The 15419-nt window shown below is 48.7% G+C and overlaps 4 protein-coding genes across 4 annotated transcripts; 2 read left to right on the top strand and 2 right to left on the bottom strand.

Annotated features, from left to right (window-relative positions):
• Positions 1-52: 52 nt before the first annotated feature.
• I303_102972 (uncharacterized protein) lies at positions 53-2588 on the top strand (the record flags this gene model as incomplete). The annotated part of the gene is made up of 5 exons (XM_065968670.1): positions 53-308; positions 505-1689; positions 1786-1903; positions 1977-2052; positions 2271-2588. The coding sequence occupies 5 exons, from the start codon at positions 53-55 to the stop codon at positions 2586-2588; spliced, it is 1953 nt and encodes a 650-aa protein (XP_065824742.1).
• A 462-nt stretch (positions 2589-3050) lies between these two features.
• I303_102971 (uncharacterized protein) lies at positions 3051-4320 on the bottom strand (the record flags this gene model as incomplete). Its single annotated transcript, XM_018406316.2, has 6 exons — positions 3051-3173; positions 3301-3374; positions 3570-3732; positions 3839-3994; positions 4115-4134; positions 4191-4320. The coding sequence occupies 6 exons, from the start codon at positions 4318-4320 to the stop codon at positions 3051-3053; spliced, it is 666 nt and encodes a 221-aa protein (XP_018264810.2).
• Positions 4321-5462: 1142 nt separating this feature from the next.
• On the top strand, positions 5463-9801 carry I303_102970 (uncharacterized protein; the record flags this gene model as incomplete). Its single annotated transcript, XM_065968669.1, has 16 exons — positions 5463-5532; positions 5596-5769; positions 5834-6063; positions 6148-6490; positions 6556-6636; positions 6705-7117; positions 7191-7599; positions 7703-8031; positions 8106-8176; positions 8238-8379; positions 8469-8676; positions 8757-8852; positions 8932-9034; positions 9109-9456; positions 9593-9649; positions 9735-9801. 16 exons carry the CDS (start codon positions 5463-5465, stop codon positions 9799-9801), a joined length of 3141 nt encoding a protein of 1046 aa, XP_065824741.1.
• Positions 9802-10344: 543 nt separating this feature from the next.
• On the bottom strand, positions 10345-15259 carry I303_102969 (uncharacterized protein; the record flags this gene model as incomplete). The annotated part of the gene is made up of 7 exons (XM_018406314.1): positions 10345-11499; positions 11558-11629; positions 11683-13767; positions 13831-13944; positions 14003-14224; positions 14281-14693; positions 14776-15259. 7 exons carry the CDS (start codon positions 15257-15259, stop codon positions 10345-10347), a joined length of 4545 nt encoding a protein of 1514 aa, XP_018264808.1.
• Between the last annotated feature and the right edge of the window lie 160 nt (positions 15260-15419).

Below are 15419 nucleotides of genomic sequence, written 5' to 3'. Positions count from 1 at the left end.
AGATGGTGGTCCGACTTCGACTTCGACAATATCGAGCTATTCATCTGACAAAATGTCACCTGCCCCTCCACCCACTAAGACAAGACCAGAAACGATGGTACCCTCTATTGCACTTATTACTATTATCAGAGATTTCTGCGCTCTGATATCCCTGACCATCGAAAACACGCTGTCGCTCTTACATTTCTCATGGCGGTTCTGGCTCTCCCTCTTTGGTATAGAGAGGTATGTGAGGTCTGATCCCCAACGAGCGAAGGCCCAAGAGAGTGGAAGGGGTTGTGGGATCGTTGTACTGGGTGCAAACGAGGGTGAGTCCATCTCAAACCCCGGATCCAGTCGTATACAAGATGAGAATTATTACATTGTCAAAGTCAAGGCGTACCAGAAATTGAGCTTGTCCTTGTCCGGTTCATATAATTGGCACCTTCAATCAATTCCCTTCATCACCAGTCTAGACGCCAAGATCGCTGACCCGACACCATGTCTGTTCCTCCACTTTTGCAGCCGCAGGCCAAAGTCTCACCCTCGCTTTGGCGAAAGTCGGCTACACAGTTTTCCCTTTGATCCCACTACCATCGCCCTCCTCCCCTCCCACTTCGTCAGCATTGACCTCCCTGCTCTTGACGTGGTCCCAGACGCAAAAGAGACTGAGAGCACGGTATCCCACTCATTGGGGCGGAGTCGTACCCGTCATCATCGATCCGGAAGGCATATCGGACGACCTTACCCCAGCATCTCGAGGCGATCTGAAGAGACCCGAACACTCGCATTCGGAGTCGAACGAAGTAGGTGGAAGAGGAACTAGCGGAAATGGAAGCGGAAATGGAAGCGGAAATGGAAGCGGAAATGGAAGCGGAAATGGAAGCGGAAATGGTAGTGGAAATGGAAGATTCAGACATGCCGGTGATACTGTTAGAGCGTATTGTAAAGAGAATAACCTAACTTTGATCTCCATCATCTGCACGAATCGACAAGCCAAATACAAATCCAACATCCAATATAGCAACACCGGGGCTAGCGATTCTCATGGGAACGAAAGTAGTGTTGGTCCGCAAGGAATGAGAAGGTCAAGAAGTGGGAGTGGAAGTTGGGGCGAACTGAGTAGGGATACAATCGATTCCTCTTCGAATTCGCATTTGACTTCGACCTCGACCTCAGCAATGCAGCGAAGTTCGTCCGCACCTTCATCCTCAGAGGCTAACGGAGCCTCCGCTCACGGGCATTTTCAGTTGGGTAACTCCGTGATATCGTCGAAAGCTAGAACGACAACGACATCAACGGATGAAAAAGGAAAAATTCCGAACGAACCGAAATTACCACTCAACTCATTGATCCTGTCAAGCGAAACTGGCCTGTTATCTCTATACAGGTCCAATGTACTAGATCCATTGGCAATCATCAGAGAACTGAGTGATCTCTTGAGTATACCCAGAACGAAGAGATCGCCTAGTGGACGCATCATATTTGTGAATGGGAGTGAAGATGGAAAGATCATCAATCTTGCTGCAATCGGACAGGACCAGAGTAGTGGTTCTGTTGATTCTGAGGAATTGGTGCAAGAGTATTTTGGAAGTGGTATGAGGGATTCGAAAGCTTGCAAGTTCGTAAATGATGTGCAGAAAAGAATGATGGATACGATCAGAAAAGAACTGGCTTTAGTGGGAGTTGAAGTTTGTGAAGTGGTCGTTGGTGAGTCAACGGCACTCAGAGACCGACACTTAATTTCTATGCGCTTGAATGAGATTCATCACAGCAAGCTGAATTCAGGTACATTGCCCCTTGTAGGACCGATGGCGCCCAAGATGTGCAGTCCTGCTCCTGCAAATCATTTGGACCGAGGAAATGGGAGCGGGAGCGAAGAAGGTGATGATCAGACGATGATCACGAAAAATGCCTTGAAGAGGTACGTACATCGGACAGATTATACTGTTGCAGTCATTGTGGCTGATGAGATGTTCTTCGCTTCTTGTTATTAGCATCAACAAGGAAAATACCAGAACTTTCAGCCAGGAAAGTAAAAGGAGTGAGCATCCTTTCTTGGGCGTTCCCAGTGTGAGGAGTGCAATACGATCAAATAGACAAGTGTTGGGGTTTTTGGGATGAAGCTGATATCGGCCAACTTGCTTCTGTTCATTTGTCCATCTTCATCTCGGTCAATCCAATATAAATCGCGAAATGACAGTTCGTCGAATCGTAAGTAACTCCTCATGACAGCGCATTAACTTCGACACTAGGTGGACGCTCAGTTGATTTGATACGACGTGCTTCAGGGCATAACCCGCCAGATCAATCTGATGAAACGGCTCTACGCAGTCGACGATGCCCTGTTATTCGCCAGTGTCAGAAGAGCAATAGAAGACACGTATGTCCGGAGCGACCATAAAGCCGGTGTATCCCCTTATGTAGATGACATGGTGGGGATGATACCTTTCGACGTCGGTTTTTGGGTGAGAGGATTCCTGATGGAGGTTCTGAAGTTGGGCTTGGAGGTTGTTTGGGTTGTAAGGGAGTTGTGGAGAGATGGGCTGAACGCGGCTGATTTCTTGGAGAGTGCGGCTGATAGGCCTCATCCTGCAAGTGAGGGGTAGAGAGCTTATACTGAGTTATGGTTGTATGGCTCTATTTGGACACGTTACTTGATTTTGGTTGTTCGTTATTGTTGTAATTGTCATTATTGTTATTGTTATTCGTTGGCTCTGATTGATGTCGATTGGCGTCCCGGGTCAATATACGCAGAATACTGAGCTATGAGATTTTACATACATACACACACACATACTATTAACGTATTTGACGAATCGTGATGATTTGATGCAGAAGTCAACCTCCAATTGATCTGTTCGCTCGCTCCTGCGTTCGCTGAGTTGAAGTCGAAAATGGATCTTGTATGCATACATGCTACAGATATTATATACAGCTACATCCTCTATCCACCCGAGTAAGGCTTCCAGTGAACGAAGGCGTCATGGAGGTCTTCACCAGATCATTCGTATGAATCATCATTATTCTTTCTCCGTTCAGCAGATCCCATGCGCAGTACTATTGACGCATTACGAAGTGGCTTCCTCGTAAGAGGGCGGCGACGAGGGCGGAGGAGGGAAGAACCGAGGTATGATGGATTTATATACGTCTTCATCCCTCTGCGAAAAGACTACGTAGATGACTCTTGAGATCTGAGGGAGCAACCAATTTCACATTAGCATCAACATATGTATATCGATTGAAATTGATGATGTCCGTCTTGACTTGGGCTTGGGATACTGTACCGAGGGCTGGATGGAAGGTGGAAGGTGAACGTACACTTTGATCTGCCTCCAACGATGTCCGGGTGGTCTCGATGGCTATTTCTGTAGCGGCTTGGATGGGGTATCCGTCTGTACAGCCAGACATGGGAGTCAATATTGTGCATTGTCATCCACTGACGGACTTAGCAGCAACAAAGCATCAGAGCATCAGAGGATCAGAGCCACTGGGTTGTGAGATTACTCCGAATTGACAGTACGGTACCGCTCCGTGAGAAGAAAGTTGAATGGACAAATACAATAATAGATGGGTTAGACTGAACTCACAAACTCCCGTTGAAATACTTGAGAACCCTATAGACCCTCCTCCGTGCTTTTTGCACAGCTCCAAGGAGGTCGAGTAACATGATCTAAGCTGCGCGGCACACTGGTCTTTCTTCGATGACGAGTAGATGGGTCCGACTGTATGTGCGATGAGTTTGGACGGTAGCTATCCAACCGATCATTCAATTCTCAGGATCAGCTCGGCTATCTGGACAATTTATAGGACGTTTGCACGAGTAAATGACTGATGAGTTTTGATAACGATAACTCACCTCGTAAGCCCCAGTGACTTTCGTTTCACCCGTCTTAGCACCTCCGAGACCTTCACATTCCTCGAATAATTCTGGACCGGCTGCACGGTGGATCGCGCCGTCCACTCCGCCGCCCCCGAGCAGAGATGAGTTCGCTGCGTTGACTATCATGTCTGACTGTTCCAAATTATGATCTCAAATCAGACTATCATTTCTCGCGTCAGACAGATAGGCTGGAATACGATATGGCTGGGAGTCAACGGTGTAGTGAGGTTGTCGATGCTAGAGACGGCATACCTCGAGTTCGGTGATATCGCCTGTATGGACGGTATAAGCTTCTGACCGTTCAACCGAAGACATTGGTCAAGCTTACCACGCCATATACTGACTCGTTTGTTGAGCGCTTCATCGTATCTGTACTTCGGTTGTTCGTCAGACTGAGGGATCGCCTTGGATTCGTACAGATCAGCAAGGGTCGGGATATCGCTTGGAGAAGTGGTCATTCTGCGATTCGAGCTTGATAAGGAACGGCGGTAGAAGTGTGGAGCTAAGCAGGAGTTGCGATATGTTTTTCGGGAGATCCGTTTGATATTGGTAAAGAATGATTGTCGACAAGATACGAGTACCGGGGCAGACATAAGGAGTCAGACTGGTCTTGGGCTAGAGGAGAAGGAGATGCAGATGCAACGCTCAGACCGGTTATTCATTCAGGTCATGTTCGACTGATGACACGTCATTTAACCGATTTTGCAGAAACAAGGAAGAACAGTGCGCAGTATGGGACGACCACTGAGCATCCCCAACAACATGCGCTTCTAGATTGATGCAGCTTCAGCATATGGAGTATGTAAGGAGGGCTTCTTTAGGAATACTGGGTCATGAAGCGCAATCTATGCATCATATACAACAAATGGTTCGAACCGAATTCTCGAGGTCGGCCGCAACCAGAGTACCTCCTATACCAGTCTGGACACTAAGTCTTCTTCTTCCCTCTGAGGATATCCACAAGGCCTTTCCTCCCCCCTCACTTCTCTATGATACTGGGGATTTGGCGCATGAATGGCGAGCTTTGATCATTGTTCCATCCTCTTCCCGTTGACGGAGACGAAATGGTAGAAGACTATCATCGCCATGGCTGCTATGCCGAGACCGTTCGACAGGTTGGTAAGTGTAGTGTCGGAGATCATCCTATTGTGAGATCAGAAATTGTATGGGCGTGATGATGAGCTATATGTACACGATGTCAATTCGTGGTTCATGGTGAGAGAAGCAGGACACTCACTGCGCAGTAAAGTTTGGCTCGGTGAAACTCCTCGAAGTGCGTTGAGAAAGGACGCGATGATTCGATGGATCTGTTCGAATGGGAGTATGGTTGCTCGGGAGTCGTGTGCGATGTCGCGAGCCCTGCAGCTTTTGACGTGTATCTTTTGGTTATGGGTGATGATGGGTGAAAGGAATGTCGAGGACCGATGAATTGATATTGTCTGATGTTGCCCCGGAATTAAGGTAAACGTTCGCGTTGGTGGTGGTAACGTCATAAGCTATGACTGCCGTTCTCCGTAACAACAACATCAACGATTTGATCATATCCGCATTTTCTTTCGTCCGTCTCTGTCATATCCATGAGTCGCCTGCTTCAGACAAGATGGCAGGCTTCTCGATACATCCCTTGCTCCCTTCGGTGAAAGCCAAGATCACTGCTATATATCAGCACGGTAAGGCATCTTGATCGTTAATCGTCCGGCCCGGTCTCCATACTGACTGTTTCGGCTTTGCAGATGATCGACTATACGTCGGCTTGGCCAGCGGCTCATTACAGATACACTCGTATACGATACCGAAAGATGACGATAAGCCGAAAGCTGAGCTGCTCAAGACGCATACTCTGGGGAAAAGGCCGATTGATCAGATTGGGATATTAGGGGAATCAAAGCAAATCATCATTCTCTCAGGTCAGCTCTACTCTTCCCTCATTTGTGCCGGGAAGGAGTCTGTAGGGCTGATCTTCTCGCGTAGACACTGTGGTCACGCTATATAGCCTTCCAGACCTGCCCAAGAAGAGCTCGATAGTGCTGAATCAAGCTAGATCAGCGCATTGTTTTGCCCATACGACCTACTTACCGAAAGGGCTGAAAAAGTCTAGCGATTCCACGTTGGATAATGGAATGAAGGATCTCTTGGTGGTGGGATGTAGAAAGAAGGTGGTCGTATACGGTACTGGGAAGGGAGGACTGAAGGAGGGTTGGGTAAGCTAAATGAGCCTTACTTCCTACCCAGTCTTTGCGACTGAGCTTTAAGCAATGATTTGTGCTGTGCCGTCCCACGACTAGGAACTGAACCTCCCCCATTCACCGAGAACGATAATATTCCCTTCACCTCCTTCTACCAGTCTACCGGAGACGATAGATCTGCTCTTCACACCTCAGACTTCTGTTCTCTTGCACATCAATCCTGCATCTTCAGCAAACCGTCTCAGCGTGTCGGACGTGACCACTTCTCCGCCGCCGCCTTCCAGCTCGGCAAGCTTGATAGCTGAAGAAGGAGGAAGCACGGGCATAACTATGGGTATGGGAGCGCTCAGTGGGCTAGGAGGATACGTGGGATTAGGTTCTAAGTCAGCTGCTCCGCTTGGGACGCGGACTGTCGGCGGAGAAGTGCTGTTAGCCAGAGATGGTAAGCTGTCTCAATACCCCAAGCAGATCATGAGATGGCTGAGTCTCCAGCTCACGACGCCTCAGACCTAGGTGCCTTTCTGTCTAGTGAAGGGAATTACACGAGGACCGAGTCATTACAATGGCCTGGACCACCTGATGCGCTAGGTAAGTCCATCTGTACATGAAATCGCCCAAGCATCTTGACACGGTAAAATTGACTTCTTCTAATGTAGGATTCGCCAATCCATACATCTATTCTGTGGTACCTGTCCTCCCGTCGTCCTCTGCATCGACCTCATCAGCGATTCCAATTCCGACTATCCAGATCCATCTCGCACCCACTCTCATACTTCGTCAAGCCCTCACACTACCATCGCCATCAGCGGGCGGACTCTCAGTCAGTCACATGATGACCACCATCAAAGCTTCTCCTTCAACTGTCCCAGCGGAGAACATGGTCTCTTCGACCAAAATGCTGGTGGTATCGACACCCACCGACAAACAATTATCGCAAGCGGAAGGCAGCTCGATATGGGCATTAAATTCCGGTGAGATAGGGGATGAAGTCGATCAGTTAGTCAAAGAAGGACGAGTATCGGATGCTATAGGCTTGGTAGAAGCTGTTGGAGAGAATGGCCTTTCTCCTGTAAGATGCCTATTGATTCTAATCTGGGTCTAAACCGTTTTCCGGGCTGCAGCTGATGCTATTGTTCGTTCAGTCACGTCGATTACCCCATCTTCAGACATTACAAGCTGTGACGCAAATGGCTAAAGGGGAATATCAATCTGCCATGGAGACTTTCCTGATCTTCAATGTGAACCCAGCTCTGATTCTATCTCTATTTCCGGCGGAGACTATCTCTGGCAGATTACATGTGCCGAAAGATCAGTGGATGGAACTTTTCGGCGCGGTCGAGGGTGCCAAGTTAGCGCCTCACATTGAAACGGACAAGGAAGAAGGCACCGCGAGGGGTATATTGAAATCCGTAGCTGGTTTAGGAGGTCTGAGTAAGAAAGGCAGTATAAATGGACTTAGAGAAATGGGTGATAATGCGAGTATACGGAGCGGGAAAAGTGTTGACAAGAATGGCGAACAAGAGAAGGTACCGATAATGAAGGAAGAAGACGGTATGTCATTCAAACCTCAGACCTCAAACTTCAAGCCTCAACTGCTCCATCCAGTCATATTGTGGGGTCATGGACTGATGCTGATGACTGGGTATCGAACCAGCGATTCCTCCAAGAGCAGCTTTGGAAGCATTGATGTACTTTTTATCTGACCGAAGACAGAAGCTTGCTGGAGCAATATCTACCAATCATCTACCGCCCGAATCGGAGTATCCGCCATTATCATCTCTTTCTGCAAAGGAACAACACAATCTCCCTTCCATACCGTTCACCGAACTCACCCCTGAACAGCTACTCCGAGTTGCTCAAGTGATATATACTGGATTGATCAAAGTCTACTTGGTCGCTAGACCTATCTTGGTGGGTAGTCTGTGTAGGATCGAGAATTGGTGCGACGTGGAGGAAGTGGAAGAATTGCTCAAAGCTCAAAAGGTCAGTCGACTTCGCTACATCCCATACGGCATACTGTATGAGGTTTGATCTGACACAAGAATGACTATCCGTAGAAATTTGGTGATCTGATCGACCTGTATCAAGGGAAGAAGATGCATGGTAAAGCGCTAAAGATGCTCCACGAGTAAGTCCCCATACAAATCGATCCGTCAGTTACTATCTGGCTCATCTCGTCGTGCCCGCAGACTGGCAAAAGAGGAAGAGGACAAATTGGACAGGTATCCTCCGACAATCCGCTATCTGCAAAAGCTCGGTCCGTCGCAGTTAAGCTTAATACTGAAGTCTTCCGATTGGATATTCGACGAAGATCCAAAAATGGGACTGCAGGTCAGCTTCTTCCTTCGCGCTTTTGCTTGACTTTGTCGCTCATGGCCCGGAGACGAAGGCTGAGCTGACCTATGGGCGGGGCGAGATAGATATTCACAGCCGATGAACCCGAAGTCGAGTCATTGCCTCGATCAGAAGTGATGCAGTTTCTCGAAAAGACGAATCAAGAAGCATGTATAGGCTATCTGGAGCACGTCATCCATACGCTCGGAGAGGAAGGATCGGATTTCCATGATAAGCTTGCGGAATTGTATCATGCCCGAGTCAAGGCTGAGGAAGGGAAGAACGGATCGATCGGTGAGTCAAATCACAGATATAGTCGTTGACTTCACTCTTGAAGGATTCAGGATCAATTGCTAATTGTTGATGAATGTCAGAATTGCGGCAAGAGTATTATGCGAAGCTGTTAGAATTCTTGGAAGCCTCAAAGACGTATAGACCTTATAGATTGATAAGTAAACTTGCCGCGGATGGTGAGTTTTCCATCTTCCGAATTACTATCGTGTGAAATATAAAGGCACACTGGATGACTGGGCGATTCACTCAACGCAGAAATGCCGGAAGCTCGAGCGTTTTTGCTGGGACGAATGGGCAAACATGAAGAAGCCCTACGAATATACGTATACAGATTAGAGGATTATCCACAAGCTGAATTGTGAGTCTTTCATCTGCGTCCTCTTCCATCTGCGCATAAAAGTTCGCCGCTCGTGCTGATTCAGGTGCTTGAAGGTATTGTGTCCGAGCTTATCCCACAAACGACGATATTTTTCTCCTGCTTCTTCGTATTTACCTCCGACCCTCCGCAAATTCAGGCAAAGAAGCACTGCTCTCACCTGCCTTATCACTCTTATCTAAATACTCCACCTCTCTTCCGCCTTCTCCGGTATTGGACTTATTACCTCCCCTCGTACCGATGCAAGAGGTCGACAAATTCTTCTTGCTGACTTTGCGAGATACGCATACGAAGCAGAACGAGGCTCGTCTCCTGAAGAACTTGGTCAAGGGCCGTAATGAGGAACTGGACAGGCTGGTATTGGGTTTAGAAGGAAAGAGGGTTCGGATCACTGATCAGAGGATGTGAGTGAAACCCGATCGAGACTTGCTTTCTGCCCTTCTTTCTTGCTTCCTTCAACGAGTCAACCGGGCAAATATCCTGTGTAATCTCTAGTCTCACAATGACAATTCATGGCTGATCCAATGATACATATGCTAGATGTCCACAATGCCATAAACGACTTGGTAATTCTGCTATAGCCGTACATTCGCCCAGGTAAGTCACGGGTCATATGTTCACACCGCATCACCATCGATGATGTTTCGAATCCTGGATCTTATAAGCTGATCAGATTTTGTAGGGGCGAAGTAACTCATCTGCACTGTAAAGATTCATTCAGTGCGAAATTATCTAAATCAAGAGGATAAATACTGGATGACGAGTACGACATATAATTCGAATACATGACCTGTCATCATGCGGTCGGAACGTCAAGTAGACTCATAATCATATACCTAGCACTATTATACCCCTCCACGAGTATGCATCTGTATCTAGTATCCAATCAAAGACGCTTTGTCCTTCTAAGCTGCGTCACGGGTTGTCCCTTCACTTGAATCGGTTGCTATCGATCAATATACTTAGAAATTGCATACACATGAATTCAATATTGATCAGTGATCATTATTAACAGGTCAATAAGTATCGATCAGCTGCTCGTGCGGGATGAGCGGACTATGACCAATCTTCAGATTTCGAACCCTCAGCGAGAACGAGAGGGATTGCTGAAGACCAAAAAAAAGTACAAATATACAAGGACGCGTGCGACTACGATGAAACTCGAGACATCGGGAGATGTCCAGCTTCTGATAAGATGAATTATCATCGTTATCAATAGTCGAACCAAAACCCAAAAACGAAAACCCTTGCCGGAGAAGAGACAATACAAGGGATTGCACTTCATGATCCGATCAAGCTCTTAATCCTGATCTGGAAGACCGAGCATTTCCCGGTCTAGTTATTCTTCCTTTTCCTTTGACTTTATCGGCGATCTGTCTCCTCCTTTCCTCCTCTGCTTTCTCTTCGTCGGCTTTTTCCACTTCCGCCATGCCTATACCGACGTCCGTCGATACTTCAATTTGTTCACCATGTGAATGAGGTTCGACAATGGCTTGCGGTGCCCGTTCGGCCTCGGGATTGATGTCCATCTCCACTTCAATCTCGGCAATGTTGTCGATTTCTTCAGCTAAGGGGAAATCATCGTCCACTTCGTCATCCGGTTGTTCATTCGAAGCAGCTTCCGCCTGTTCAGGCTCGATGGAAATCGGATTCGCTGCACCATCTTTATCGACATCTGCATGGAGATTTGCCGCAGGTGTTTCATCTGAAATGTCGTCTGACTGGCCCAATCCCTCATCATCTTCAGCACCGTCTCGCCCCACTTCCTCGTTCTCATCCTCGTTGTCATTGTCGCTCTCGCTGTCATTCTCCTTCTCATCCTCGTCCTCGTCTTGAGTCTGCGGAACAAGAACAAGGTGATTGACAGTACTCTTCCTAGCCCGATGCGTCGCTCCCATTGGCAGAGCTTCGGCGGTCGCCCCCTTTCCTCCTTGCTTGTTGCCTGGCGGAACAACGGGGTCAACATTTATAGTTCTAGCTATATGAGAGGTACTCTTTCTAGCCTTTTGCGCAGGAACGCTAGAGATTGTGACCGAAGCAGTCGACTTCTGAGCCCTAGTATCTGTCGCGTTGGAGGTAATTTTCCTAGCTGCTCGACGGAACGGTTGTTGCTCATGGTGTTGCGGACCGGAAACGGTAATTTGTTTCGCACGGGTCTTGGGAGGTGTAGTCTTTGAAGTTGTAGGTTGGGGTTGGGGTGATGAAGAGGCGGAAGAAGCTTCATGAGGGGCGACATTCACGGTAGGCTGCGACGATACGCTTTTAGCTCTCTTCGCTTTGTGTGCCGGCTCGTCGGCTGATTTCGTCTCTGTCGCTTCAATTTGGCGTTTGTTGTTCCGCGCTGCGAGTGGCGCGGTCCTGGAATCGCCAATCGTAGGTTGGTCGACAGGTTCGACAGGATTAACATTCTGGCTCAGGTCGTTGTCGTCGGTCAGCAAACTAGGAAGCTATTTGCAACGATGCTCAGCTGAGACAGCTCGCATGAAAAGAGACACCACGACTTACACTGGAAGGCTCCGGGAAGTCATCGTCAAGATCCTCATGCTGGTCGTGATCGGTGACGCGATCGAGTGAGACCTGTGCTGCCTGGTCAGCATGACCAAGATTTATGCCCGACATAAATGACTCACGTCGCCCGGTTCAGGAAAATCGTCGTCAATATCCGCTTCTGAGCCGTTCTCAACGGTCGGTGTGGCCTGTTCCCGATCAGGATGACTTATGACACCATTGGTCAAATGTTCTGCGTCGCCTTCATCCTCTTGTGACTGGCGATGCCCCTCATCTCCGTCGACTTCGTCCATGTTGACATCCTGGTTCGGGTCATCTTCTTCCTCATCATCAGTCGCTTCCTCCACCTCCTGTTGCTTGAATCTCTTATATTCTTCCCACTCTTCTTCCCATTCCTCCCTTTCTCTTGTTCCTCGCGCAGCCCAAGCCCGGACTCTGCCTTCTACTTTGCGCCCTTCGTTCTGCCGCCTTTTCACAGTTGTCCTCAGCTTGTCCTTCATATGTTGGGTGTTATACCATCTGAGCTGATTACCAAACCTGCCGAATTCCCCATACAATTGCCAAACTATTCTGAGGGGGTACTCTTCTGCTAGAGGCACCTTTTGGACAGTGCGATATAACAAAAGTTCTTCCTCCTTTGTCCATTTCCTTTTACCTGTCAATCTACAATACCCGCTCGTCGAGGTATTGGTCTTTCCATGTATCCTCGATTTCCGTGACTCCGTTGGATCGACAGGTGCTAAGTATAGACCTTCAGGTTCCAAGGGGTAACCATCCTCATCGTGTAGGAAAGGATCTTCGTCTTCAGGTAAGAAGGGTACAGTTAAGCCTCGTTGCCTTCGAAATGATGCAGGATGCATTCTGTTAAGGAAGCCGTGCAGACCTAATGGCTGCAGTACTGGTTCGGGCTTCATCATGAAATCTCTAGATTCACTTCTTACACTCAACAGAGGCGACACGGATCGGTCAAGTAATTGACGATCTTCCAAATCCTCATCGTGTTCAGGAAGGACAAAAGCGTGAGCTTCAGCGCTTTTGCGCGGTCGCGAGGACATGTAGTGATTTTGAGATGCAGGGCGAGTGAGCGGATCCGCTTCTACCATGTCGACGACCATTCTAGGCACAAGTTCGACATGATTTCCATCTTGCAGATTGAAATCTTCCTGTATATCGTCATCGGTCTCTGCAAACCGCACAGGCGCGAATTGCGACTCAGCGGGTAGTAGGTCGGCGAATTCATCTACTTCTTCCTCCCCATCACCATCAGGACCTAGATCTGATACAGCCGCGGTCTGCTTCTCAGCTTGAATACCTTCGACTGCCTCCTCCTCCTCCTCTTCGCCACTGAGCTGCCTATCTTTTGCAGTGGGCTCCTCAATACCGCTTTCCGCGAGCGGAGGGTCTGCTACGCCAGAGTTCGGGCGGGATGCATTCAGCGGAGGCAATCGGAATGGCTCGGCTCGAATCGGGGGCGGTGAGGCTCTGGCATCGATCTCGATCAGCCTAGCAAGCACAGAGGAGGAAATGGCTGGTGGCACAGGTGAGCCAGCATAGCGTGGTCGATTATTGCTCGGAGGTTCGTCTTCATCTTCCACGGGTCCGCTGGGTTGTACCTCTGGAAACGAAGGTAGTTGCGGCTCATCCCCATACTCGGACTGACTTTCCCATTCCACCTGCACGGCGTCGTTCTGTCTTGCCGTCCAGTCAAAGCGGGGTTCAGCTCTAGATTGACCATCCTTTCGGAGATGTATACGTCCTTTGGTGTTCAGCGTTTCGGCATTTTTGACCATCCAATCTTCTTCCTCCATCCCGTCTTCTTCCTCCTCTTTCACAGACTCGAGCGCTTCGACATCGGATCCGTTATCGCTCGAAATGGGTATTTGTGTTTCAACCTCAGCCATGTCCGCCCCTTGTCCCTGTAGAGATTCGTTCCGTGACAATAGCGCAGTCCTATCTGCATCCTCAAATTCCGCAGCTACTAAAGCTAAGATGTCAAGATCTATCGGATCTCCTTCGTTGCTGTCACTTGAATCTATTTCTTTCTGACCTTCTTCATCTGTGCTGGACCCAGGTCCCTCGTACGACCAGTGGGCCAGAGGCGTATTATCCGGATCCGAATCAGACGAAGACGCATCTTCGAAGCCTATACGCGGAAGCCGCGTGCTTTCTGAGCTGGCAGCGAGAAGCCGTCTTCGTCCTGGCGTGAGCTGATGATGCAGATAAACTTATGAGCTATGGACGTGCCCGAGGTATGGGTTTATAGCACCTACCAGAGTATTGACCGGACTCGCAAGCACTTCGTGCTGTACATACGCTATCATCTCTGTCCTGAAGTTCTCGAATGGATATCTTCCTCTCGATTCATCTTGATCCAATCTTCCAAGCTACAGGCAAAAGATCAGCTACAGTGCTCAACGAGGGAAGTGGTCGAGATCGAATTACTTCATCAGTCCTTCGCTTAGCCAGGACAGTCCACCGCTCCTCCACCTTGCCCTTTTCCTCGCTGTAGTCCTGACTGTCGAAATCCTCCGATATAGTCCATTGTCCAAGGCGTCCCACGGCTGATGGCGAGAAAAGTTCCGCTAGTAACGTCTGAGACGGCGGGGGTAGCGAAAGGTTAAGGTCAAGGTCTTCGACGGTCGTGCGCTGATATACCAAGGCAATCTGGTCACAAGACGCTGGTCAACTACGCTACACCTCGAAAAGGGTTAGAGGCTTACTTGGGTAGCAAAATCCAACCATAGCCGCAAAGCAATCTCACTCGTTCTCTTTTCTTGAGGGACCACGACGAACCAAAACTTCTTCCAGGCCATCATCAACATGGCATTCCTCTTCTTCACCTTCCTCGCTAATTCCGGGTCGATCTCAACCTCTTGTGCTTTTGGCCTGTTCCGCGTGCTTCTTCGTCGTGGGGGCTCGTCCTCCTCGTCTAGCTCAAGCTGAAAATGGTCCCCAGCTTCGTCAGGTCTGGCTATCACCCAGACAAAAGTAGCGAGGTTGGATAGGTCGATAGCCTGAGCTAGGGACTGAGCGTCAAGGGTAGACTGGATTTGCTCATGCAAGGAACGAAGAGTGTCGGCAAGGGAGGGAAAGGGCGGCGCGTAAGGTGGGAATAGATATGATTGGCGTAATCCTGTTGAGCGAATGATCATTAGTCACTGACAGTTGAAGGAGAGGACTATGCAATCCGCCAAAGTAGAAAGTGTGTCACATACCGAAGAAACCGTCCCAAGCTTTCTTAGCTTCATCATTGATTGAACTTCTTCTTCGCCTGGCACTGTCGCCCCTCAATGTATCTTTTACCAGAGTGACGAGACAATCTCCAGCTACGTCAGCCAAAATGTCGGCTCTATCGTTGATCGACATGCCCAGGGCATTGCTTCGAGTCAGTGATTTCCGAATTACGGCTTTCGATTTCGGTGTTCGCATTGGCGGAGTCAACCTGACTGAGAAGTGGGATTCGCCTGATGTTCGTCTTCGATGTCTAGAATGTCTTGGGGTGGACGAGTGATCAGGAGGCTGGAATGACACTGATCTATGACGAGATTGGTGCGATCTACCGGGGACGAGACCTGAAGATTCAAGATGATCCTCATCGTCAATTGCGACACTCCATGCACGTCCAAGAGCAGGGTTGTCAGGTATCCGAGATGGTCCTGCTATTGGTGGAGTCGTATTGTAGGCTCGGGTGGGAGGCATGTCTGTCAATCACCCCAGACGTCATACTCGACCTGGACTCAAGATGCGGTTTGAGAAGGAATATCTAACTGATAATTGGATTGTTGATAAAAGTGGGTTATGTCATTGCTCATTGTTTACTGTTTATTTACTCGTACAGAGTCTAATCAACTGAGGACTG

This window comes from Kwoniella dejecticola, chromosome 3 (genome assembly GCF_000512565.2).
Source record: "Kwoniella dejecticola CBS 10117 chromosome 3, complete sequence".
Lineage (NCBI taxonomy): Eukaryota > Fungi > Basidiomycota > Tremellomycetes > Tremellales > Cryptococcaceae > Kwoniella > Kwoniella dejecticola.
The sequence above is the reverse complement of the archived record's forward strand: the minus strand, read 5'-3'. Positions and strand labels throughout refer to the sequence as shown.